At 35.6% G+C, this 24,144-nt stretch overlaps 2 protein-coding genes across 5 annotated transcripts in view; one reads left to right on the top strand and one right to left on the bottom strand.

Moving 5' to 3' along the window:
• The first annotated feature begins 16 nt into the window (after nucleotides 1–16).
• On the top strand, nucleotides 17–12,327 carry PAN2 (PAN2-PAN3 deadenylation complex catalytic subunit PAN2). Of its 2 annotated transcripts, none has more exons than XM_011641073.3 (21): nucleotides 17–737; nucleotides 1,483–1,670; nucleotides 1,743–1,912; nucleotides 1,993–2,113; nucleotides 2,199–2,395; nucleotides 2,472–2,685; nucleotides 2,783–2,919; nucleotides 3,164–3,310; nucleotides 3,387–3,483; nucleotides 5,464–5,697; nucleotides 5,786–6,025; nucleotides 6,309–6,528; nucleotides 7,356–7,535; nucleotides 7,883–8,049; nucleotides 8,183–8,351; nucleotides 8,420–8,939; nucleotides 9,019–9,236; nucleotides 9,344–9,473; nucleotides 9,605–9,826; nucleotides 9,906–10,167; nucleotides 10,248–12,327. In XM_011641073.3, exons 1-21 carry the CDS (start codon nucleotides 617–619, stop codon nucleotides 10,260–10,262), a joined length of 3,969 nt encoding a protein of 1,322 aa, XP_011639375.2. In that variant the 5' UTR covers nucleotides 17–616; the 3' UTR covers nucleotides 10,263–12,327. The 2 variants fall into 2 exon arrangements, with proteins under 2 accessions (XP_011639375.2, XP_011639374.2); XM_011641072.3 differs by having other exon boundaries at nucleotides 18–737; nucleotides 6,309–6,555.
• Nucleotides 10,444–24,144, bottom strand: part of if (integrin subunit alpha inflated) — a 68,397-nt gene continuing 54,696 nt past the window's right edge. For 2 of the 3 annotated variants that reach the window (XM_089077220.1, XM_089077218.1), the window contains 9 exons: nucleotides 21,153–21,201; nucleotides 20,743–20,820; nucleotides 19,336–19,511; nucleotides 18,544–18,782; nucleotides 17,973–18,284; nucleotides 17,575–17,878; nucleotides 16,595–17,494; nucleotides 13,906–16,038; nucleotides 10,444–13,731 (listed from right to left, as the gene is read on the bottom strand). In XM_089077220.1, the coding sequence (XP_088933346.1) occupies nucleotides 13,639–13,731; nucleotides 13,906–16,038; nucleotides 16,595–17,494; nucleotides 17,575–17,878; nucleotides 17,973–18,284; nucleotides 18,544–18,782; nucleotides 19,336–19,511; nucleotides 20,743–20,820; nucleotides 21,153–21,201 (4,284 nt within the window). In that variant the 3' untranslated portion in view covers nucleotides 10,444–13,638. The remainder of the gene's footprint in view (nucleotides 13,732–13,905; nucleotides 16,039–16,594; nucleotides 17,495–17,574; nucleotides 17,879–17,972; nucleotides 18,285–18,543; nucleotides 18,783–19,335; nucleotides 19,512–20,742; nucleotides 20,821–21,152; nucleotides 21,202–24,144) is intronic. The other variant, XM_089077219.1, reaches the window with a different exon arrangement.

The following is a 24,144-nucleotide window of genomic DNA, read 5'->3' as shown; positions in this document are numbered from 1 at the left end:
TCCAGTCAAATTGATCAGCGATTAAATTAATTAGAATTCAATCGAAAAGAGCCTTCCCGCACGATCAATTTGAAATGCGCGTTTCTCGGGCGCTTTCACACCGTTGGCGGCTCTGCGCGCGGAGCGAAAAGAACCACGCGCCCGCCATTTCCAGATGTCACCCGCGTTCAAGGCTGCGGCGCATCCTTGCCTGGCGGGATCCCGCGTAGATCGTGCGATCATGAATTAAATCGGCGTTTCGTCGAACGTTTCCACGAAAGAGGCGCAGCTTCCTCGAGCGAGTGTAAAAGAGCCGAAGAGATCGCGGTTGAAAGAGGCGTGTTATGACGCGATCGTCCGTCGGGTTTTCCGGTCCGACGGACCGCAGAGTACGCAAAGTGTTTCGCTTGTTGCACAGTTGCCAAGGCGACTAACGTGCGTGCGGCGTGCGTACGTGCGTGCGTGCGTGCGTACGTGCGTGCGTGCGCGCGTATGTGTGTCGTGTGCGTGTGCGAGTGTATGTATGTTATGATAAGAGACCGATCCTCGTCATCGTCGGGACGCAATTCTCGTATCTTCCTCGCGTCGACGACGCATCGTCGATGTCCCGCAACGACGTAGCCTGAACAGAGCCATCATGGACTACCCGGTACTGGGTCACTACGACCCTACGGTAGAGCCTACGGATCATGGCAGCGGCGAGGAGGAGCAGCAGCAGCAGCAACAGCAGCAACAGCAGCAGCAGCAGCAACTGCTTTGTGAGTGTTCTGTCTGCGACTTCACCTCGCGTGCCCCTCTCGTGCGCCGAAAAACGCGAGATGAGAAATCATGTCTATCTTTATGGGACTGAAAGACCCAATCGCTCTGCTCGCAATTTTCGTTGATCTGTTGTCTGTGTTTATTTCTACCTTTCGCAATAGTCGTTTGTTTCTGAACGCTGACGCGCGGAGCATCGAATCAGCTGGCATCAGCTGTTTTCCTGACATACGAGTATAACGAAGGATCGTCCGTTGTTTTCTTCAAAATTGTTCATACGAAATACGTCTAAAACATACGACCAATTTTCTTCAATTTAATATTATGTTTTTTTTTTTTACTTTATAGATATAATCATGATGCAAAAGAAATTGCTTTTAATGTTTGCTTTTGTAATTTATATCCACTGATTATTAAGGAAAATTGTTAAAGATCATCATGTATTTTTTATTTTTATTTTTATTTATTGCGAGATAAAAGATAGAAATAAGCTTAGTTTCATCTCTTCCTAGAAAATACAATTGACAAAGATAATTCATAAATTAAAAGATATAGCATTTTATATTTTATTTTTGCATTATATTTAATTATTTATATCAGATAAATAACAAATGAAAAAATTATTAATAGCATATGATGCTAAACTGTATTAGTAAAAGTATCCTATTTGTTACTTTTGTAGTACATATGTAAACAGTATAAAACATTAGCTTTTTTGATTCTCATTTAGATTGATTTTTATTCCAGGGGAAGAATGTAATTATGTTGTATCCGGGGATGAATATGTACCTGCAACAGAGCAATTCGGAGAAGACTTCACCGGAGCCGAGTTTCATGAAACTAGAACGTTGCTCGCCGATGGTGGAGATAGATTTGGAGTTTCCACTGCCACTTTCGATACGATCGAGGAACTTATGTGGATGGGAAATCAAGGGGTATATTAATACAAAACTTTTTATTTGAGACACTAATCATATACTATAGTTTCGTGATGTCAATCCTCATAGGGTCATGTAACATCCTACTATGGGCCTGGTTTACAAAAATACACTTCCTTTCAAGTCCACGCGACACAGGAGATACGACATATTCATACGATAGATGAGGGTATCTTAGTATTGACTCAAAGTATATTAAGATGTCAGTTACGAAGAGGCATACCTATATTTACACACACGTATGTGTTAACATTTTTTATACTATACATATTTTATACTAATAATATCGGCAGATTTGAACAAACCCAGATTATTGTAGGTCAATGAATATGAACGATATGCAATGTATGTTGCAAATCTCTCCAACCAGACTGCTCATGGGTGGACATCAAGACAAGATAATTGATTTTAATCTTACTAGAGGAAAAGAAATTGGATTAGTAAGAATCCGTCAATTAAACGTTAAATTAATTTCGGATCCGGAAATGCGATAACTGTTTATGTATAACTGTTTTATATTTGTAGGTGGATGTAGATGAGAATGGTTGTGCGATATTGAGACAACACAGTAGGCTTATCTGTGCTGGTAATCCTGCGGGAAGGATAGATCTCAGGGATCCTAATACATTATCAGTAGAACACACTTTGGATACACATAGCGGTTCCCTAAGTGACTTTGATGTTCAGGGAAACTATCTTGTTACATGTGGATTCAGCAACAGGTGAGGTACAAGATAGACGAAAAGTTCTTAATCATCATATATTTATACACAAATATTTATGGATTACATTGTTTAGCCGTCAAGGTCTCACTGTAGATCGATTTTTAATGGCCTACGATCTGAGACAAATGAGAGCGTTAAGTCCAGTCACTACTATGGTATATCCTCTCTTACTGAAGTTCCTACCAAGTTATTCCAGTCGGCTCGCAGTAGTATCGCCACTAGGCCAAATGCAATTGTTGGATACAATATACGCAAATGTACAGCCTTCATTGACGTGTTTATATCAGGTGAATTTATTGCGTCTTTTTAGAATGTGTATAATAGGTAGAAATTTTAGAAATAAAATATATAGAAAATATATAAAAATGTATTATATATTATTAGGTTGCTACTGGCGGCGCGACAATATTATCGTTTGATGTAGCTTCCACATCCCAGTGTCTTTGTTTTGGAGACTTGGCAGGTTCTATACATTTAATGTCCACCAACAATCCGGAACCTCAGTTTAATACATTTTCTAGGTCAGTTATGATTTTAAATAAATTTTTAGAAAATTATATGAGCTCTTAATATATAATTTAATAATTTAATTTTTCACAAACTTTTACGTTGCAACTTTCATGTAGTTTTATTATTCTTGAATTTTGGAATATTCCACATAAAATTAAAAACAATTAAAAAATAAATACGATTGATAATAAAGAATAATTAAAATTAGCTAGGAAATATGTAATAATAAATATATATTTTTTCTGTTATACTTAGGCCTACAGAGTTTGCCGATCCAATTGAGACAATACAATCAATTCCTTTTGATGACGATGTTACACCGTATAGTACAATACCAATTGTATATTCAGATCAACCACTTTTAAGCGATTGGCCAGAAGAATATTTAAAAAAAGTTTATAGGTAGATTTTATATTTATTGTTTTATATGTTTTTGTATAGTTGAGAAACAAGTAAATTGATTTTTATTCTTTTACAGAAAAACACCAGCAATAGATCCTGAAATTTTGCGTACAATGAAAATGCAGGGAACAATAGGATATGCGCCAAATCCTCAGGCTTTTCGCAGAAATCAAGTGAGGAAACAATATTCTCCCACTCTATTACAATATTCTCCTCCGTCTCTTCTTAAATTATCTTAAATTCCATATGTCTCATAATAATTTTTCTTCGTTTAGCAAATTTTGAAGGCTATTCTGCTTATACAACTTGATATCGGATTTAATATCGCTTCTATATCCCTTACATTATAGATTTATATATACATATTTCAAAACATATATTAACACACAAATGTGTTCCTTCATAGTTTTGAGGCTTTACTAGCGTGATCAATTAAAGCAATACATTATCAACGCGAGAAATAAGGCTCAATACAACGTTGAAGCGTTTAATTTTTTAGAAACAGAAAAAAGAATAATATAATTAAGACTGAGAAACATTTCGTGATAATTATTATAGTCTGTAAAGAGACGTGATATATTTTCATAAGCTAGTCCAATATTCTACTCTATATTCTACTAATTTTACAACAGTAGCATACAAAAAGATTCATCAGTCTCAAAGTGTATTATAAATACATTATGTATAAGATATCGAAATCTTTCTTCTCGTTTTATTTTATTTTGTGTATTATCAATTTACAATATATATTCTATATGAAAGAAAATATTCAAAAAAGTGATTGTAATTTTGAAGAATAATATCAAATCAATAATTATATATTATACATATTATTGCATTACATATTATTGCATTAATTGAAAATATTAATTTTTTTATTATAATAAATATTCATTTGTTAATGACATATACAGAACTGTATAATTTATTTTTGTTTGATTATTTTTGATATTATATCTGTGAAATTTGGAAAAATAATTTGACATACGATAGAAACGCACAATTTTAAATGCGTTTAAGATTGAATATAAAATATATTTTTTTTTTTGTCTGAATCTTATAGATTCAATATTTTCAACAATGTGCCAATTTATAACATATAAAGAAAATATATAACAAATATCCATTTTTGCCGTAGATACATCAAAGTATTACACATAAATACATTCTAAATTTTAAATATATTTTTATTATTGATTTAAATAATTAAAAATATTTAACTTGATAGTATGTGTGACACATAATTGATAAATTTTATCATTATTAAATGTCTCACTGCATAATATATCTCTTTTTTTGAACAATATAAATCATGTATAATATCAAAATAAGTTTTCTCTTTAAAATTGGAAACCATGTAATATTATATAAATTAAAAGTTTGACTTTTTAATTGATTATATGATTAATAAATTTAAAATCTTATGCTTTCTTTGCTTTACAGAGGCACAATTCTTCAAACTTGTAGATTGCTTGATTACTTGAATTATTACATTCAAGATTATTTTTTAGCAAAACTGCAACATGTCTAAGGAAAAACATATTGAATTATTATATATATATATATATATATATATATATATATATATATATATGTATATATAGTATAAGATTTAATTTTTTTCATACTTATTTTGCGTTGATATTACAGAATGTTCGACGTAAAGAAGAAGAAACGTGAATAAATGTTTTTAGTATATCTTGATCTACTACCTTCAATCCTGCAATCCGCGCAATATTTGTGATTGATTGCATTTTGTCCGTGTTTGTTTAATGATTTCTACTAATAATCCTCGATAGGCGATTAGTATATTTACACATAGAATATGTTTCGCATAAAATGTATACTCGAAATTGTACTTGAGTGAAATAATAAAGGTTGTATGACGTACAACAGTATGCGTAACTTTAATACGATGCATTATCGGTTCTGTTCCCAGAGCGCGTTCAATAGGTATTATTTATTTTTTCACAATCCAAAATTCTGCTCTCTCTCTCTCTATATATATATATATATATATGCATTAAACTATAAAAATTGTGTCTCGTTAACTCGTGTGTCACGAATTCTATAAGACAGAAATTATTATATCGTGACGGAAAATGTCCGATGCGTTTTCAGTGAAACAAAAATAAATAATACCTCTTTTGCAGATACCGTACAATCTGGAAAAACGATGGGGCTTAGTCGCGAAATCTTTCGCGGGGGACTCACGGTCTAAAACAGATGACGGCACCTTTGTAGCCATACCTAAACGTTATCGTAAAATCGAGTTGAAATACTCACGACTTGGTTACGACGATTTTGATTTCGATCAGTACAATCGAACCAGCTTTTGCGGCCTGGAAGCTACACTCCCCAACAGTTATTGCAATGCTATGCTGCAGGTAAGCGTAAGAAAACTATAGTGCCCGAGATGAGTCGGCACAACGAAAAATAAGTTACGAATCAGACGCGTACGTTCATACTTTACAGTTGCTTTACTACTGCGAACCTGTAAGGATAGCATTGCTCTCACACTCGTGCCAACGAGAGTTTTGTCTTTCTTGCGAATTGGGATTCTTGTTTCATATGCTGGACACATCACGTGGATTACCTTGCCAAGCTGCGAATTTTCTTAGAGCTTTTAGGACTGTACGGGAAGCGTCAGCTTTAGGACTTATACTGAACGATCCGGAATCCAAGAAAAAGATCAATCTGATTGTACTCATACAAGTATGATAACAGAGTTCAGCATAAAAATGTGCAAATCATAATTATATTTTAATAACTTGTGTTTAGAAAGAATGAGTTTCCGAAATATGTCTTCATTAAAATAGGATTTCAAATTTTTAAACATTTTTAAAAATATGCATTTTTGCTAAACATTTAGCATAAATTTAAAAAACAAGAAATTAAATTGTACGATTAATTGCATGATATACGTAGAATATTTAAAAACTTTGAATTGATAACACATTAACGCAAAGATTATTTTTATGTTTGAATTTTGTATTAGAGCTGGAATAGATTCATTCTACATCAAATACATTACGAGATTCTGGAAACTAGGAAGCGACAGCAAAAGGAAGAGGAGGCAGCGCGACTTAAATCAGGTTCCAAATATCCTCCATTTGTTTATAACGAACAGGATTTTCCTAGCATTCTTGAAGACCTCGGTTCTCGATACAGAAGCCATGATGACGAGAGAAAAAAAAAGAGGAAGCAGGAGGAGGATGGTAAATATATGTGGATCACATCGAAAGGTAAACACAATTTATGTGTAACCTTTGCACTGGGCACTTTTTGTGTTTATTTTTCAATTTGTATATGATATTTGACCTGATTAATTTATGCAAAGCTGCAGATGAAGAGCAAGAGACTATATGATTGTTATATAATTCTAAATATAATTCTCTATATATAATGATTTTAGAAACATTATCCTTATCTTGATAAAATACTTTATAAGTTTTTTATTACATCTTGCGTTCTTAGAATATCTCACAGCTGCAGCTTTTTTAATGTACTGCTAATGCATATATTTTTTAAGAATGTATCTTTAATAATTTTATATTAAAAGTAAGCGTTGCGGCAGTGCTTTTTGTTACTTTTTAGAATGCTTTATTATATATTCTATATATTTTTTTATAGTAGGAAGAGCAACCAGTCCCTTCTACCTTTCCATAAGTTGCATGATCTTGCTTTTACACGACAATCCTGGGATTTAAAAATATGTGATTGATATCCATGCGTTAAAAGTATCAATATAACAATGTCGAGATCAAATTATTTAATAGAGAATCTCAAAATCATCTTGATAATGCTTAATTTGTATTGCTTACTTCAGAAAAAAATCAAGATTGCATACTTTCTTAAGTTTGATATATAAATATGAATATTTAACTATAATATTAAAAAATATCAAAGATTATAAACGCCCTTGCTAGATACTATCATAGAAATGCTACAAACGTATCTCGTTTAATAATAATTGTTTTACAATTGTGATATAGTTAATAACATTTATTTATTTGATTCTTAAATACAAATTTATTACGGATAGATAAAAACACCAAAAAATCCACCGAAGAAAATGAAGTACGAGATGATGAAACAGAGATCAGTCGTCTATTTGGATCTGAACAAATGCATATACATCGCTGTCTCAAATGTGGGCAAGAAGCTACCAAACATTCCATCATGTTGCTTTGTAACTTAGTTTATCCGGAAATAGTTAATCCTTGTAAGCTATTATCAAATAATATGCCTTCCAAGGTCCGCTCAATGAAAAATGAGTTTAGCACGTAAAATGATTGAAACTTTGGCTGCATGTATTCAAACATCCGAATATTCAAAGGAAAGAGATATAAAAAAAATGTTATGCAGTATAGTCATGTGCAGTATAATTATATAATTTTTACATTTTTTAAGTATCCAAGATCACGAAAGACACAGAGAGATTATGATATATATATATATATATATACATAAAAATTCAAGATAAGTTTCGAACATTTTACACTCAACTGATTTTTCGTGCAACTTTATAGATTTATACTTGTGGCTGAATACAAGATTTACCTTTTGTAGCTGAAGAGGTACCGTTCACAAGTGTTCTTGCCCGCAGTTTAAGACCTGAGAAAATTACACCCGCATGGTGTGATAATTGCCAGAAATTTACACCTACTCTTCAGTCTCGACAATTGACTAAACTACCTCAAATACTAGCACTAAACTGCGGCTTAAATACTCAACAGGTACTTACAATAGATAGACATAGATTAGACATAGATTAGACAGAGATTAGATTTATGATGTGCACAAAATCAAAACACGAAAGCTGCACGCTTTGCCCCATTCATCCAAAATCACATGCTCGAATTATTGCAGGATAAGACGTTTTGGCAAAATCAAATGGACATTGTGGTGCAAAACGTGTTGTCAGGAAAAGAGAGCAGTCCTAGCTCCAGTCCTGTACCTGTCACTGCAAAGCCGTGTCGATATGGCAATAATTGCACGCGGACTGGATGTCGATTCAGGCACGTTGGCCGTGATTCAGGTATACAAATATTTCATTGTACAAATTATATATTTTGAATTAACACTAATCATAATCATATCATGCAGAAACAGAAAAATTACTTACATCGTCCTCTACTCCATCTACCTCATCGACGGCGCCCGTTACATCGCCCCCTAGTCACTTATATTACATGCACTCTTGGATACCTCACAATATAGAAATTTCCCTCGAAGAAAATGAAGAGTTGTCAGTTAAAAAAATTACCGAACCAAAAAACGAGTCGAGTAACGATGTGTCCGCACAAACGAACGTGATAGAGAATGGTCAAGATGACAAAACGGTACAAATAGTTCCCGAAAACATTGGAATCAACAGTGAAAGGAATGTTGAAAATTATAGCAAAGTATCGAATGCGGAAGATGGCGAGGCAAAAAGTACAAATGCGGAAATTTTTGGTAATACTCAAAAAATACAGTACGGTCTCAGTGCCGTTGTTTGTTATATAGACGATAAAAATAACGAGGAACGGAGGAATATCGTAGCACTGTTACGAGTTGGGCCGAATTATCACGAACGATCGGCAGGCAATGCCGTATCGCAGTGGTACATTTTCAATGATTTCTGGTGAGTCTTTTAGTATCCGAAAAAGAACGTATATTCCGTATAATATCATTAATTATTAACGCGATCCTTGATATTGCAGCATATCGCCGGTGACACCGCAGGAAGCGGTGTGGTTTAATCTCGATTGGAAAGTACCGTGTGTGCTTCATTACACAGCGATACCTGCACCCGAACCGACACAATTTGTCAGTCCTCTCACGTATGATGTGTTCGGAGAAGACAAATGTATCGCTCGCAGTGGCGGAACTAGAGGCATTACGTTTACTCCTCTATCATCAGACGAAATGCCCAAGAAAGGTGGTTTGCACAATCTCTTTCTATAATTTCTTACTGAATTTTAAATTGTTGTATAACTTTAACTTGTGATTTTTTTTAATATTTTCGTTAACATGTTCGAATTGTAGGTGAATTGGTAGGGATCGATGCAGAATTTGTTACATTAAATCAGGAAGAATCCGAACTACGGAGCGATGGAAAAATGTCAACTATAAAACCGAGCCATATGTCTGTTGCGCGAATCACCTGTATACGCGGGTATGATATTTGTATAAGCTATAATATCACAGTATGAGCTATTGTATAAAAAAGATTTTAATTTGATTAAGTCAAAAATGCGATAATACGAGCATTATTTGAGATTTATTTTCCTCTTTTTTAATGAGTAGGCAAGGTCCGTTAGAAGGTACACCGTTCATAGACGATTACATAAGCACTCAGGAACAGGTAGTTGATTATCTAACAAAATTCAGTGGAATCCAACCAGGTGATTTAGATGCGAATTTTAGCAGCAAACATCTTACAACTCTGAAATCAACGTATCAAAAGTTGAGATTTTTAGTGGATAACGGCATAATCTTCGTCGGACATGGCTTGAAAAATGATTTTAGGTAAAATCCCATTTGATATGTACAACAGTAAATTCATCTCATTAACGAGATTTTTTGTTTAAATGTGTAAATTCTATAGGGTTATAAATTTGGTAGTGCCACCGGAACAAATAGTAGATACAGTTTTGTTATTTCATTTGCCGCATCATCGTATGGTATCGTTACGCTTCTTGACTTGGCACTTTTTGGGTAAGAATATTCAATCTGAAACTCACGATTCGGCCGAAGATGCACGAGCAGCTTTAGAATTATATCGCAAATATAAGGAATTGGAAAGTTCCGGCACATTAACAGAAACGCTAAAAGAGCTTTATGAAGTGGGTAGTCAATTACAGTGGAAAGTAAGAATTTTATTAACGTTATTAAATGTCATCTTTTATCATATCTTAAATTCATTTCTTTAAATATTATCTAATTTTAGGTCTCTGATAGCTGATACGAGGATAATATATATAACGACATAGATGAAATCGATAGTGACAATGAAGATTAGATGATATGAATGTTCATATGTCCGTTATCTGACATTGTTCAAGAGGTAACATTTTTACCTGGCGCCATTCGCGTTTATCGATAGTATCGATGTTTAGTCCAATTTTAAAGATAAATTCATATACTTTTCCATAAAGATCAGATTTATTCAACACATACATAATATTATTAGAGAGAATTTTTCGGAATTATAATGTTATGAAGTTGAAAAAAAAGTAAATACGGACCTTTACACAGTCAAGATCAGAAGACTACTTTCAACTGATTTTGATGATGACTTTGATTTGTTTTAAAACAATTTTTTTTTTATTTTAATATAAGGTGGGACACCTAAAACAAAACATCGGAATATTTCGAAAATTAAATCCGATGGGCAAAAATGTTTCAGACAAAAGTATGATTTGAAGGGGAACAATTGATGAAAATCAATTTTCAAAAATATCAATTTTTCAAGGTATGAAGATTACTTTTACTTTTTTAAATGGAATAATGTTATTTTTCTATATAATTATTCTGCATATAAAAGTATTAAGATAAAGATATCGAAAAATCAAGACTTTACAAGATATTTTTATATTATATATTAGAATAAAATAAGTATCGTAACTATTGATTTTGCGATTTACTTTTATTTTAATATTTTTATATGCAGAATAACTAGAGGAATTATTATATTAAAAAAAATATTATTCTACTTAAAAGAGTGGAGGTGACTCATATAATTTTGAAAAATCAATATTTTTGAAACTTGTCATCATTTGTCTCCGTTCAAATCATACAACTTTTGTCTGAAACATTTTTACCGACGGAAATATGCAATTTAGGCACAATGTTATTTACTGTCATAATCTCTTCTATGTATCAAAGAAATCATTTTTTTATAACTTTTTTTTATTAATCTAGTGATAAGTAATTCTAAGGAGAACAAAATCATCACCTTTCAAGATCAGCCAGTAATCTTTTGAACTTGATTATATCAAGATCATCTTTACTTGAAACAATTTACTTGAAACAAATTTAAGAACATTGATAATCGTTTAATATTGTTTTCATTCGTGTGTTAGATCATTGTAACATCAAACGTACCACGTTCGAAATCATAGATTTTTGTCATTATCTTGTCTCGCTCGCATATAACCCGTTAAAAAAGATTGAATAAGAAAATTGTTGATCGTGAAATAGAAATTAAGTATTTGTGAATTTGTATATATTGTCTGAACATATTGACGTTTTGGGGAGCAGTAATGATCTCGCACTGCCCGACAGAATATCAATGTTCACTTCAATTTTTCATGGTTCATATTATAGCCCAAATAATATATATCCATCTTGATCCATCAAACGATTGCCGAATGTATACGTAAATAGTTATAACACAATAGCAATAATTGAATTATGTATCCTAAGTACATAATATCTCATTGTTTCCTTTTATACGTATTTTCTCTAGCGCATCTCAACTTTTGTACGATTTTGTGAAGTCAAGTTTTCTTTTATAAAATATTTCATGGACTTTTTAATTTCCTTAATCACAAATACATATACAATTTAACATTTGCATAAATATCATTCACATTTGCAGTCAGTAGATCAGCAGGTAATTGTTATTCATTGCCATTTCTCGAAACTGACCCATTTTGGAAAAGCAAAAAAAGTCTATTAACGAAGATATGGTAGTGTATTTTACAAACTGACAACTGTATGCATTACAAATTATTTTTATATACATTTTTAACAATAAAAAAATATAAAGGATACTGTCCAAAATATTAAAAAAAAAGACGATATTAATGAAGCATATATTTTTTTATATCCGGAGAAATTTTCTTATAATTTGTTATATAATCACATATATGACTTATACACTGGTTTCAGCGGAAATGGTCAATGCGATCGGTAAATAGCACAAACGGTACACATTGATGGTAATCAAACGTATACATATTTGTTTTATGCCAACCGCTGTTAAACGTCATTGTAATTTTACAATAAATGATTGTACAAATTCATCCGATGTAATTTTTCTTTTTTTCAGTTGTAGTCTGAGCTACTTTAATTAGAAGAGATATTAACTATATGCAAAATATACGCAAAATAGTATTAATTGCATTATATACCTATATATATTGTTTAATATTATGTCTTAATTGTATATACAAGTCATTTCTAGCTTCCTATTTATACCAAAAAGATATAAATTCTTTCTAATTGAACATTATTGCGTTAAACCACTTTTCGTGGGCGGTTTTAGTAACGTAAAATTAATAATTTACAGATTGTACACACATTCACCTTACATGCGTGACAGCTCATCACGCTATTGTTACGACGCTCAAGCATACATTATGGTATTACATATATAATATAAAAATTTAATAAATAATCAAAAATAATAAAAAAGCGATTGTGCGCTTTCAAGATCGTTCTTCAGGAAGACACATACATTCCTTTCAAACGAGTTACATTCGAAATGCTGTTACCAATGCATCATTCAAGCAATAGAAGATTGCAGAAAATATTTAAAAGATATCTAAAATATTATCTACGACGTGATTTAAGATGCAATATCCAGCCACAGAATATTGAATACTCGTGTGAAAGGAATTTCATTGATGTTTTCAGTATTGAATAAGCTTCGCTAAAAAGATCTTCGACAAGATGTGATTTTAGAATTCGAATCCGGTCAAACGCGTAAAAAAATAATTAGTAATCTATCGTTAAAAGACAGCAAAAGCGATGAGGCACGTATCAAGGCATTTTACCGCGCGACGGTAAAAAATAACATATATATATATATATATATATATATATATATATATATATATATATATATAATATATTTATATACACGAAGGTACGATTCGTCGAAGAATGTCGAGATACTCGTTCGTATCTGCCGACTGTACGCGCGGCTTAAGTAATTACATATAATAATAATAAAAAAAAAAAGAAGAACGTCTCCTGACTAGAAACTTGCGTGGTCGAGCTGCAGGAGCTGGAAGGAGTATTGAGGGCAGTATACGAGTGACGGATCGATGCACTCAAAATCAATATTTGAATGCATCTCGGCAGATGTTCATCTTGCCTAGACGCGAATTAAGGCACTATTGAAATTAGTAAGATATTCGGCAGAAATCGAAACTCTATAGACTACACCAAATCCACGCAATGCCCAATTCCCTCAATTACCTACAAAATTACCAAAGCGTTTTTCGCGATTCGATTGTGTAATCAAGAGTTTTAATTTATCAATGATTTGATTTCGATATAGACGGAAAATCGAAAATTTCAATAAAACAAAAATCGACAGGACTGATCACTCAGTGATCTTCGCCTTGTTGGAAGTGACCGTTTCGATTCAATGGTTGCCTTTCTGGAGCGTCGGAGGGCCTGTTTCTCTTGAAGAAACCACACTGAAATAGATAAATAAAATTTATCATTGATCCCGATCCTAATATTATTATTATCAAATTACCGGAAATTAAATCAATATATTTACAAAAGAAATGACAAATTATTTGGATAAATCCTCGAGTAAAAGCACTATTGGTGCTTTTCTCTATATTATCATTTGTTTCTGGACCAACCTTATGAAGCAAATAAATGAGCAGCAAGAGAATTATCATTCCTGCACAGGCCGACAGAACGACTACCCATATTGGAATGATATCCGGAGCAGAAGGCGGCGCACTGGGTTCGATGTTCGTGATAACTTCGTCGCTCCTGACGACTTGTTCGGCAGGCGTACCGATGAATGGTTGTTTCGTGACCCGCGCTACCAGCTTCGATGACACTTTGACTTTCTCCTTAAGCGCTACTTCCTTCAAAGTCCTAGCGTCCACGCGATATCTCGCAGCGATCCAGACTTCTTGATCTTTCTTCAACGGGCCTAGCACGCATCGCAGCGTAACACATTTCGCCGAGTCACACGGCTGTACTGGTTCTTCCGATTCAGGATCGTTCTCGTAATAATCGTCATCTTGGAATTCAGTTGCATCCGTGGGAAATTCAGTTGCATCCGTCTCGAGATCCCGTCGATGTCTATGAAACAGTTCGAACTTCTTGAACTCCTCAACATCGATCATGTCGCTTTCGCGCCTGTACCTCGAACTCGGAAAATTAGGCTTCGGTGTTTCGGTGAGAAACTCATCGTCAAATCGATCACGGTTTCTTCCATAGACTCTAGTGTTACTCGTTCTCTCTTCTGTTCGTCTTTCTTCGTGTGTACGAGTATTATATCTACTTTCATAGCCTCCATCCGAAGTTACACCGCGATTGGATGATTCCTCGTGCCAAGATTGACTGTAAGTCCCCTGACCTTGACTATCAGCATCGCCATCTTGATAGCCACCTTGATCCTGCGGACGACGTAAAGTATATGTTCTTTCCTCGGTATACGTAAACGAACCTTGAAGAGGGAATCTTCGACCATCCTTTAATACGATATAACCTTTGCCGTCTGAAGTGATAAGTAGCTGACCTTCTATTCTGAGGAATCGACTGTCGCGAGGTTCCGTGGATTCTGAGATGTAGCTTTGCCTACCGTAACGATCTTGAAGGGGAAACATCGAACCGTCTTGGAATTCTATATATTCCTTTCTATCGGCAGATGTCCTGAATCTCGCTCTGAATTGTACATACTGTTGTCCCTGTCTATTGTATATTTGATAACTGGCCGCATCTTTCGACAACGTGCCAAAAATCCGTTCTAATTCTTGCGTGGAACTCACATTATGCGAATGGAAACCAAATTCTCGTCCTGTGATCATTTCCTCGCGATCGCCAGTGACGTAATCATCCTCTGTAGTTTGATGATGACCACCCACAGTTACACCATCATAGCGTTTTTCCTCATCATAATTGTATCTATGTTCGCTCTCTTCCTGTAAACGTCGCTCCTCTTGCCGTTTTCGCCATTCTTCTTCTCTTCGTTGTTCCTCCCTACGTCGTTCCTCCTCCTGTCTTCGCCGCTCTTCCTCTTCTCGTTGACGTTGCAAAGCAAAGATACGTTCCTGCTCCTCTCGCTGACGTTGAATTAAATGCGCTTCTTCCTGTAATTTCTTCTGATGAGTTTTCTCCTCCTGACGCAAGCGAGCCTCTTCCTGTTGTCTCAGCAGATCTTGATATCGTCTCTCGCTCTCAGTCAAAACCGAATCGTATCTTCCTGTAGGTGAGATCGTATGTCCTTGTACTTCTTCATCCCAATGACTTCCTACCCTAACAGAATGATTTGTGCGTATTCCGTAGGTCTGCTCGAGATCAGGCAATCTCGAACCAAAGGATTCCTCTTCAGATCCGCGGAATCCTCCGCCTAAAGTCGTAGAGCCATAATTATCGCCGGATTCAGTGTGGAAAATGACGCCACCACGATTTCTAGATAAGTCACCGCTACCGACCGAACTAGTTCCGGAAGTGTTATGCGTATATGTAGTGGTCAGCACTTCGGGCTTTTCTCCCGTTGGATTTAGCTGAATTCTCCTGGTCTCGGTAACGCTAGAAGAAGAAGACGAGGATGACGACGATGATGAAGAATGACGTGATTTCTGGATATTCGAACTATCACCACTGTTGATTTCAGCCTCTTCCTTCTGATTCTGAACTCGGTTGCGATCTACCTCAAAGCCTCTTTGAACATTGATTGTTCTGCCTGATTGTGATTCGTCCAAGATTACACCAGAGTAATCGAGATAATTTAGGTGTACTCTTCTACGTTGATCTAACTGCAATATGTTGTGATATATACATTTTTACTGCTATTTCATACATTCAGAAATTAGTTTAAATAAGATAGCATAGTTTTATTAATTTTTATTAATTTTCATTAATTGTAGTTTTCATATAACATATTCTGATTTTTATTAATATTACAAAAATATATCTTTTGTATCTAGATAATAATAATAGTAATAACCTTTCTACCATTTTTATTACGAAACGTTGGCACATACAATAATTCATGTGTGACATGATAATTATTCGTAAATGTAATCATATAACATATTATATAATATATATAATATATAAAATAGAATCACATATAATATATTCATACATGAATTATGTTAATTAATTACATAGAAATTGCGATTATTGCTATTATTATTATTATTATTATTATTATTATTATTATTACTATATGTAAGAGATATACTTTTGTAACAAAATGTTGATAAACAATGATTCATGATATCCGCAAAAATAATTTTGAAAGAAATACGCATAAAAATCTCGAAAATATATTATATGTTAAAAAGATACTTTTGATTTTATACGTACCTTCAAACTGAGATAATTCGCGTTAGCAGGTTCGCAAGCAATCGGCCCTGCAGTTTCCGGTTGTTCCAGTAAATACATCAATTCCTTGCCAGATAAAGTCTGCGCGGGCCATACGAGAAACGCCTCGGCTTCGACGATATCCGACGGACCTTGATTGCGGATCGTATAATTGTGAGTGACCGCCGGCCCGAATTCAAGCTCCGTTGTAATATTCACGGCAGTATAATTGTCAGGATTATAGTACAGATCCTTGGGCTTGCTCTCACCGTCAACGCGCACATCCGTCTCTATCCAAATCGGCAGTGACAAATGATAACTATTATCACGAATGGTGCTATAATCTTCGGGGTTCGTAGTGTTGACATGCATATCGAACTCATAGATAGGCTTCATGCCGTGAGACGTCACGGGCTGAAGTAGCACCTTGAACTTCACTAGCTTATTCTGTGGCAGTGGATTTCCGATATCACAACGTAGAGTATTGTTGTTCGATTGCTTAGGCGCGGAACAATGAACGGGAATCTCAAGGGTCTCGATACGCTCGATTTTGATGTAGTCGATGCCGGCCGGTAGTTGTAGATTGTATGTCGCCTCAAATGCGTCCTCGCCTGCGTTTTGCACCAAGACTTCAAGTTCCAGTCTTTTGCCAGATCCTAGCAAGTATCTACCGACGTTAGATCTCACGCTGAGCTGTAAGTCAGGTATACAAATGTTGTCGGGGCCGCAATTCTTTCTGATAGAAAGCGTATCCTTCCTGGAAGTTGTCGCGCCAAGAACTGGCCTCAGTGGCATTCTAGGATCACGACGGCGATTATCCAGAATTCGTTCTTCCTCTAAACTCATACGCATCTCGGCGTCCAACGACGTTAATTTGTCGCGAATATTAGGAGTCACGTAAACCTTTAAGAGCAATTGCAAAAAGAGACATAAATAAAATCTTAAGAAGAGGAAGAGTAAATTCAAATCATTTGTTTACTCACCTGGACAGTGCGACAAAATTGACGATCGCGTTCGACCGTAATTGTGTGATTCATCACATTTTTACCCTCTAGTTCTAGGAAAAACAATCTCGGATTCTTCGTCTTCTTCACATCAAGTACGTATTGTATGTTGAAGTTGTGTCTCATGAGAACACCCTCTCCTGTATACCTAAAGCAAGCTCTAAGGTAAAAACACGTAACTTTGGTATTATCCGAAAGCGTGCAGTTCCTGTTGTCCAAGGAGATCAACTTGGATTCAGAGTCGAAGGTCACATAGGAATCCATCTTGATTACCGGTCGTGACCTGGAGAACGTTCAAAATTCAATTTCAAAATTCTACGCAATCTGGAGATATGATGCCTCAAGGCATCAAGAATCAAAAGGTGATTAATAACAACCTGAAAAACATCGCTGCTCCTGACTCGTATGCGCCGACTACCAAGTCTGGATAAAGATTGCCATCGAGATCGAGGCCACCAGCCACTGAGAATCCAAAGGTCTGTACCGGACTGTCTAGGTCCTCCGCGTGAATTACTTGGGAATACTTTTCCAGTACTCCGGTTCGTGAACCGTGATAGATGTAGACAGCACCGCGACCGTTGGGACCAGCATAGGGCGCGCCGACGGCAAAGTCACCGTAACCGTCACGGTCGATGTCTCCCAGAGAGGCCAGCGACAAACCAAAACGTCCGCGGTTGCTTTCACCGTCCCTGGATAACGATAAGCTTTATCTTAAACGTCCGCGGTTCAACGAACTTGCACGATGCAGGGCTTATTTAACCCCTCGGGTCGGAGTTAATGAACTTGGAAGCAGCGGAGATACTCCGCTTTGCGGAGAAATCCCTTCCTATATATATTTTCCTAACATAAATATAATTTGCAAACTAATAAATTTGCTTTTTCTCTTCTTCCCTTCTTTTTTAAAGCTTTTTTAAAGCTCGTGACTAAAACTTCGTGAAATTTCATTACCTTGTGTCGAATTTTCGGAACTTTTCCGCACTATTTCCCTGATAGATAACGTATATTCTTCCGGTTTCGATGGTCATTTCCGGATTATCTGGGATTGTATACATGGGGGCACCAACTATTAGGTCATCCAACCCGTCTCCGTCTATATCACCAGCAGCCACAGCGTAACCAAAGTAAGCACCCATTTGTTCACCAGTGAGATTTCGATGATTCGTCATGTTCGATGTGAAAAGTATGACCTATAGTTATACCTTCATATCAGTTCGCCATATCAAGTATAATAGATATGTTTACGATAATTCACAGACACACATATTACACATATACACAGTTTTAAAAAATTATAATTTTATTTTTAAAAAATTATGAATAATCATAATTGCAAAAAATTAATTTTTCTAAACCTCAATTAACAATCAGAAAAAATTTATTTAAAAAAAAAAAACATTGATTAAAATGTAGCCAAACATATGTTAAAAGGAACAGAATATATCGACTCCAATAAGAGAAAGGGAACTTAAGACTTACTTTTGTTCTGACGATTACGCAATTGCAGATTTTCTCTTAATGTTTAGATCTTTGGAAAAGATACGGTATAAAGATAGTTATCCTTTTTCAATTTCAGAAAAGATTATTAAATATTGTTACACAAATAACGGCATCCGGCATTTAATATTTTTCACATTGCAATTTTGTTCTCTTCTTGTTTCTCCTCTACATTTCCATTGCATTTGTACTTTATGTTGTCTTTGCATTTCAGCATGTAATACGATATTCTTCTAGAATACACACCTTGCCCAGAAGATCGGAACCGCGTGGAACGCCAACCGCGATACCACTATCTCCGTTTCCGATGAAATCTCCAGTCGCAACGGAATAACCCATGTAACTATCATCCTCCTTTGCAGGACCCTCTTTGGTGAACATGAGTCTCGATCGACCATTCAAGGGCTGTGAAAATGCTTGTCCTATAAAATGATTCGATGATGTCAATAAGAGAAATATTCCAGGAAGCGTCTTAGAATAGAAATGCAAGTGTTTTCGTGACCGCGGCTGTAGTCGAAGATCTCGAAAAAATTGTCGGCTTTTGCTGCAGTCAAGAAAAATAGCTCGCATAAATCGTTTCACAAAATCTACCATATTAAAACATACTTTATAACTAATTGATAGATCCGAATCCATCGGATGATAAGAGATTTGATACTTAATAAACAAAAAAAACTCACTAAAATAAAGTATTCTCCAAAATATTTATAACTTTACAAAATAAATTACACACACACACACACACACACATATACATGTATATGCATACGTATATGTAGATATCCAGCGTTACATAAGATTTTGTGAAAACAACATAAACGTGGGAATGACAAGCTTTTCTATTATTAATCGAGCATTTATTCTCGCTATTAATATCAAGCGATCGTCACTGTGTAGCAACGTTGGCGCAAACTTTCGAGCCGATTATAAGGGTATTATAGCTTTCTAGTGTTGGATCCTTATTACCACGGCTCTTGCTGCATCTGTAGCTTGCTGAAGCTGTAAGAAGCGGGCCCGCACCTGTTAGAAATGATCACCCACCACTTATTTGGCAGTAATTACAGAGGACTAGGACATACGTCTCGCTAATCGTTGCGATAACAGCTGGTTTTTAATTCGTCAAAAATAAATTTATTTAACATATACTAACATAAAATAATAACATTAGGTATTATAATATAAAATATCAAACGCAGAAATTATAAATCATCCCAATCATGTAAAAAGGATGATTCAAGAAATTAATTTTAACACGTTTTTAAATTTCAACAAATATAATATATATTATACTTATCAATTTTAATTATACGATTAATAACAATAAGCGTCATGTTAAGCATAGAGATAAATGATTAGAGTTACTGCCAAGCAAGTGCAAAGAGGGTGGAAAATATTCTCGTGTTACTTGATACCTGCTTCCGAGGACCGATTTCCTGCGATTAATGTAAATTATTATTGCCGGCTTTCATTTCGGTTTTCGTACTCTCGGAAAAAGCCGACAAGCAACACGTTGTTAATTTGGCACGTAAGAAGTCATCAATACGAGAGAATGGTAGCTTATTAGAAATGGGGGGGGGGGTAGGGGGCGACAGGGGTAGGGTAAGGGTAGACAATATTTTAATTACGGGGGACGCCTGCAAGTGTTCGCGATACCTGATGCTTCGGCTTCGGTGATTAACATCGTCGCCACGAACTTCAACCTCATGGCGGCGGCGATCGAGTATATCTGACCTGCAATTTGTTCAAGGAAATTTCCCCTCTGAATTATTATTGAGATCTAGGAATTACACACATACACACACACTCTCTCTCTCTCTCTCTCTCTCTCTCCCCTCTCTCTCTCTCTCTCTCTCATCATTAATCATCAACATCCGCTCTTCCGTTCTCGTTCGAGTTGCACAACCTCGTGGATCAGATAATTTTGATTAAAAACAAAAAAAAAGAAAAATAATAGATATGTTAATGATAGCTTGAAAGATTTGATGGATTTTTGGCCTGCTTCTATACGTCCTAAGACTATATGGGCGTTATATTACAGACGAAAATTTAATAAAGGATTTTACCTTGCCAGTAATAGCTGCCTGGTGCTCCTATAAATAGTCTTTCGCCATCCTGAAATAAATAAAAAAGTAACAGTTAGCACTTCTTCGCTTGTCGATATGAGATATAAGGAAGTCGCTGAAGCTAAGCTAATTTATCTTAATTACACAACATTTTGCTTTCACAATTGTGCTTACTATTATTTTCTTTTATAAAAAAAACAAAATATCTCGCAGAAGAAAGAAAAACGATAAACGATATGTGTGATAATGCCTTGAGGGCATAACCGGGAAACGGACGCACCCACGAAAGTCTAATTCTTTCTCCTTTTTTTTTTTTTTTAATTTATAAGATAATACCGCAGATAAGAGAAGGAAGGGCTCGTGCGCGAGATGTGATAAATCAACCGCTCGTATATATGCAAGCCGCACATTCGCTGCACGCGTTTGCGCACAGCCGCGTCACGCATGTTAAACCATAGAGAGAAACTGCGGTGGCCTTTGCGATAAAGGTTTCTCGGTAAAAAGTGCCATCGTCTCTTGATACACAGCAAGAAAAAAACGATCCGAGACCAGAGAGATCGATAACATCTTGGTCCGACCGATAAAATACCATGAGATACCGCGAATGCGATATCTGCCGACAACTTTCTCACAAATCTATGATGCATTAGACTCTATTACAAAATATCTTCGACATTTCTCTTCGCGATTCACTTTCAACTACTAAATTTACATAAAGATCGAACGACATGCGCGACGATTGAAGATAAAGAGTTTTTTTTTTTTTTCAATCAAATTCTCTTCATAAAATTAAATGCACACTTTAAGAAATATGAATTTGATTTTTACTTCAATTTGGATTTTCACACCGTTTCGATTTTAATAAAATCGTTATTTTCTGTACTTTTCTCTCTCTCTCTCTCTCTCTCTCTCTCTCTCTCTCTCTCTCTATCTCTCTCCTTAAAATTAGATAAAACAATGAGATTATGGAAAAGAAATAATTATTTATTAGTATTTTTTGAGAAGGTAAATCGAGGTGACGCAAATGTATATATACGCACCAAAAGATATTTGCACGGAATTGCGTATAACATGCATTATTTATGACTGCAATATGTAATAGAAATAACCACGCTTTTATCGTGCAACATCTGTCTTGCGCGTTAAATGTGCGCGAACCGCAGTAGCTCGCGGCACAAAGACCTCTCGCACACGGTACACGGCACAGCGTGCTCCTTTGCATTCGTACAAAAATTATTAATCATCGCAAATGGTATGCAATACCGATACGTGACAATGGGAGCGCCAACGTCGTGACTTAAACCTTCTCTAAAACATATAACTCATACAACGTCGGCAACGTCCCCGAGTGAAGGCGTGGAAAAATCGATGCACTGCTCCAAACGTGTCCGCAAAAGGCAAGAACGAATGCGTAACGGAACGAGGAACGCTTCGCGGAATGGAAAATAAATGTGGCACGGCTTGTGTAATAAGGCAAGAATTTCATTCGCGTCGGCTCCGAAAGTCGACACGCGTCGCATTTATTTCCGTTTGTTTCCCGAAACGGGAATGTACCCTCTCAAGAGAGGAGAAGAAATGATCGAAGTAACACTCCGGCAAGATAGAGAAACCATCTTGAGAGTTTTACACACACACACACACACACACACACACACACACACACACACACACACACGGCCCCGCCTCCCGCGATGTGAGACCTCCGTTGAATCGGTACTCGGTGAGAACTCGAGTGGCTCTCGAAATTGTCGGCGAAACTCCCATGCTGTTGACCCTTTTGCGTATCCCATGCAACGTATCGAAACTGTACTGTTGTACAGTTAACACTTACGAAACGGATACTGTATTCGACCGTTCCGCTGACGGATCCAAGTGAAATCACAGTAGTCCGCCCAATTTCTAGTAGGCTTACGCTCTTTCAAACTCCGTGTCCGAATTTGTCGAGAATCGGAGTCAGATTTCGAAAAATCTACCGAGCCGATCCGAAGATAAACAAATATTAAAAGAGACTCGCGTGAACAGCTAATTAATTTGTCCCATCCTTATCGTCGGATTCTACGATTATCGCAGCAACTTCCGTGTACATATCTCTATGGGGGAAAAAAAAAAAAAAAAAAAAAAAATAGTCGGAGTCCGTGCGTAGTGCGAGGTCGCGACCCTGTAAACCAGCGTACTCGACCGATGTACATCCGCCGATGCGTTTCACGTTTTACGTTACGGTATCGTAACGGTGCTCTCCCACGCACTAACGGCGGTGTGCCGAAGTAATAAAGATTACGGCTCGCATACATATTAATCGACGGTCTACATGAATGATCGCGAGAGAATCTGAATGCGCAAGTACGTTCCGCAGATAAGATCGTGCAGTATGGATGCAGCGGATTGAAAACGGAAACAGGAAACGTTATCTACTTTTGCGTACGATTATACTTTCAGATCGAATCGTGCAATTCGCCTTGTCAAACTAAGTGCCAACGCCCGTTACATAATGATATTGAAATTATAGCTGCGTAAAAATCTTTGATATAATTATGTCAAATAATTAACGCACAATCGACAATTGAATCAAAATTTACTTAGATATTAATTTAATAAGTTTTTTTTATATAAAGCTTGATATTAAATTTTGATTTAATCATTTAAATTCGTCGACATTATTTGACATAATCATACATTAAAGATTATCGATTTTTACGCAATTGTAATTTTAATATTATTAAACAAAATATATCCAGTATTACAGTAATGAAGAAAGAAATCATGTAAAACAATAAACCGCCAAAATTTTTTAAGGACATCCATTCTAAATTAGTCAGAGGAAATTAATTTACCGAAGAAAGTGTCAAATGTTCTACAAATAAAATTGATCTGATTTTGCAGAAACATTGCTGAACAATACAATTAAAAGTTCAGTTGACATTTGTCAAGGATTTTCGTGCGGATGGCATCCGGATCAAAGTGTTAACCGCGTGACAATGTCGTTACACTCTCT

The sequence above is a fragment of the Pogonomyrmex barbatus genome, unplaced genomic scaffold, assembly GCF_055798465.1.
Source record: "Pogonomyrmex barbatus isolate J1 unplaced genomic scaffold, ASM5579846v1 scaffold2, whole genome shotgun sequence".
NCBI lineage: Eukaryota > Metazoa > Arthropoda > Insecta > Hymenoptera > Formicidae > Pogonomyrmex > Pogonomyrmex barbatus.
This window is presented reverse-complemented; position numbering and strand designations above follow the sequence as displayed.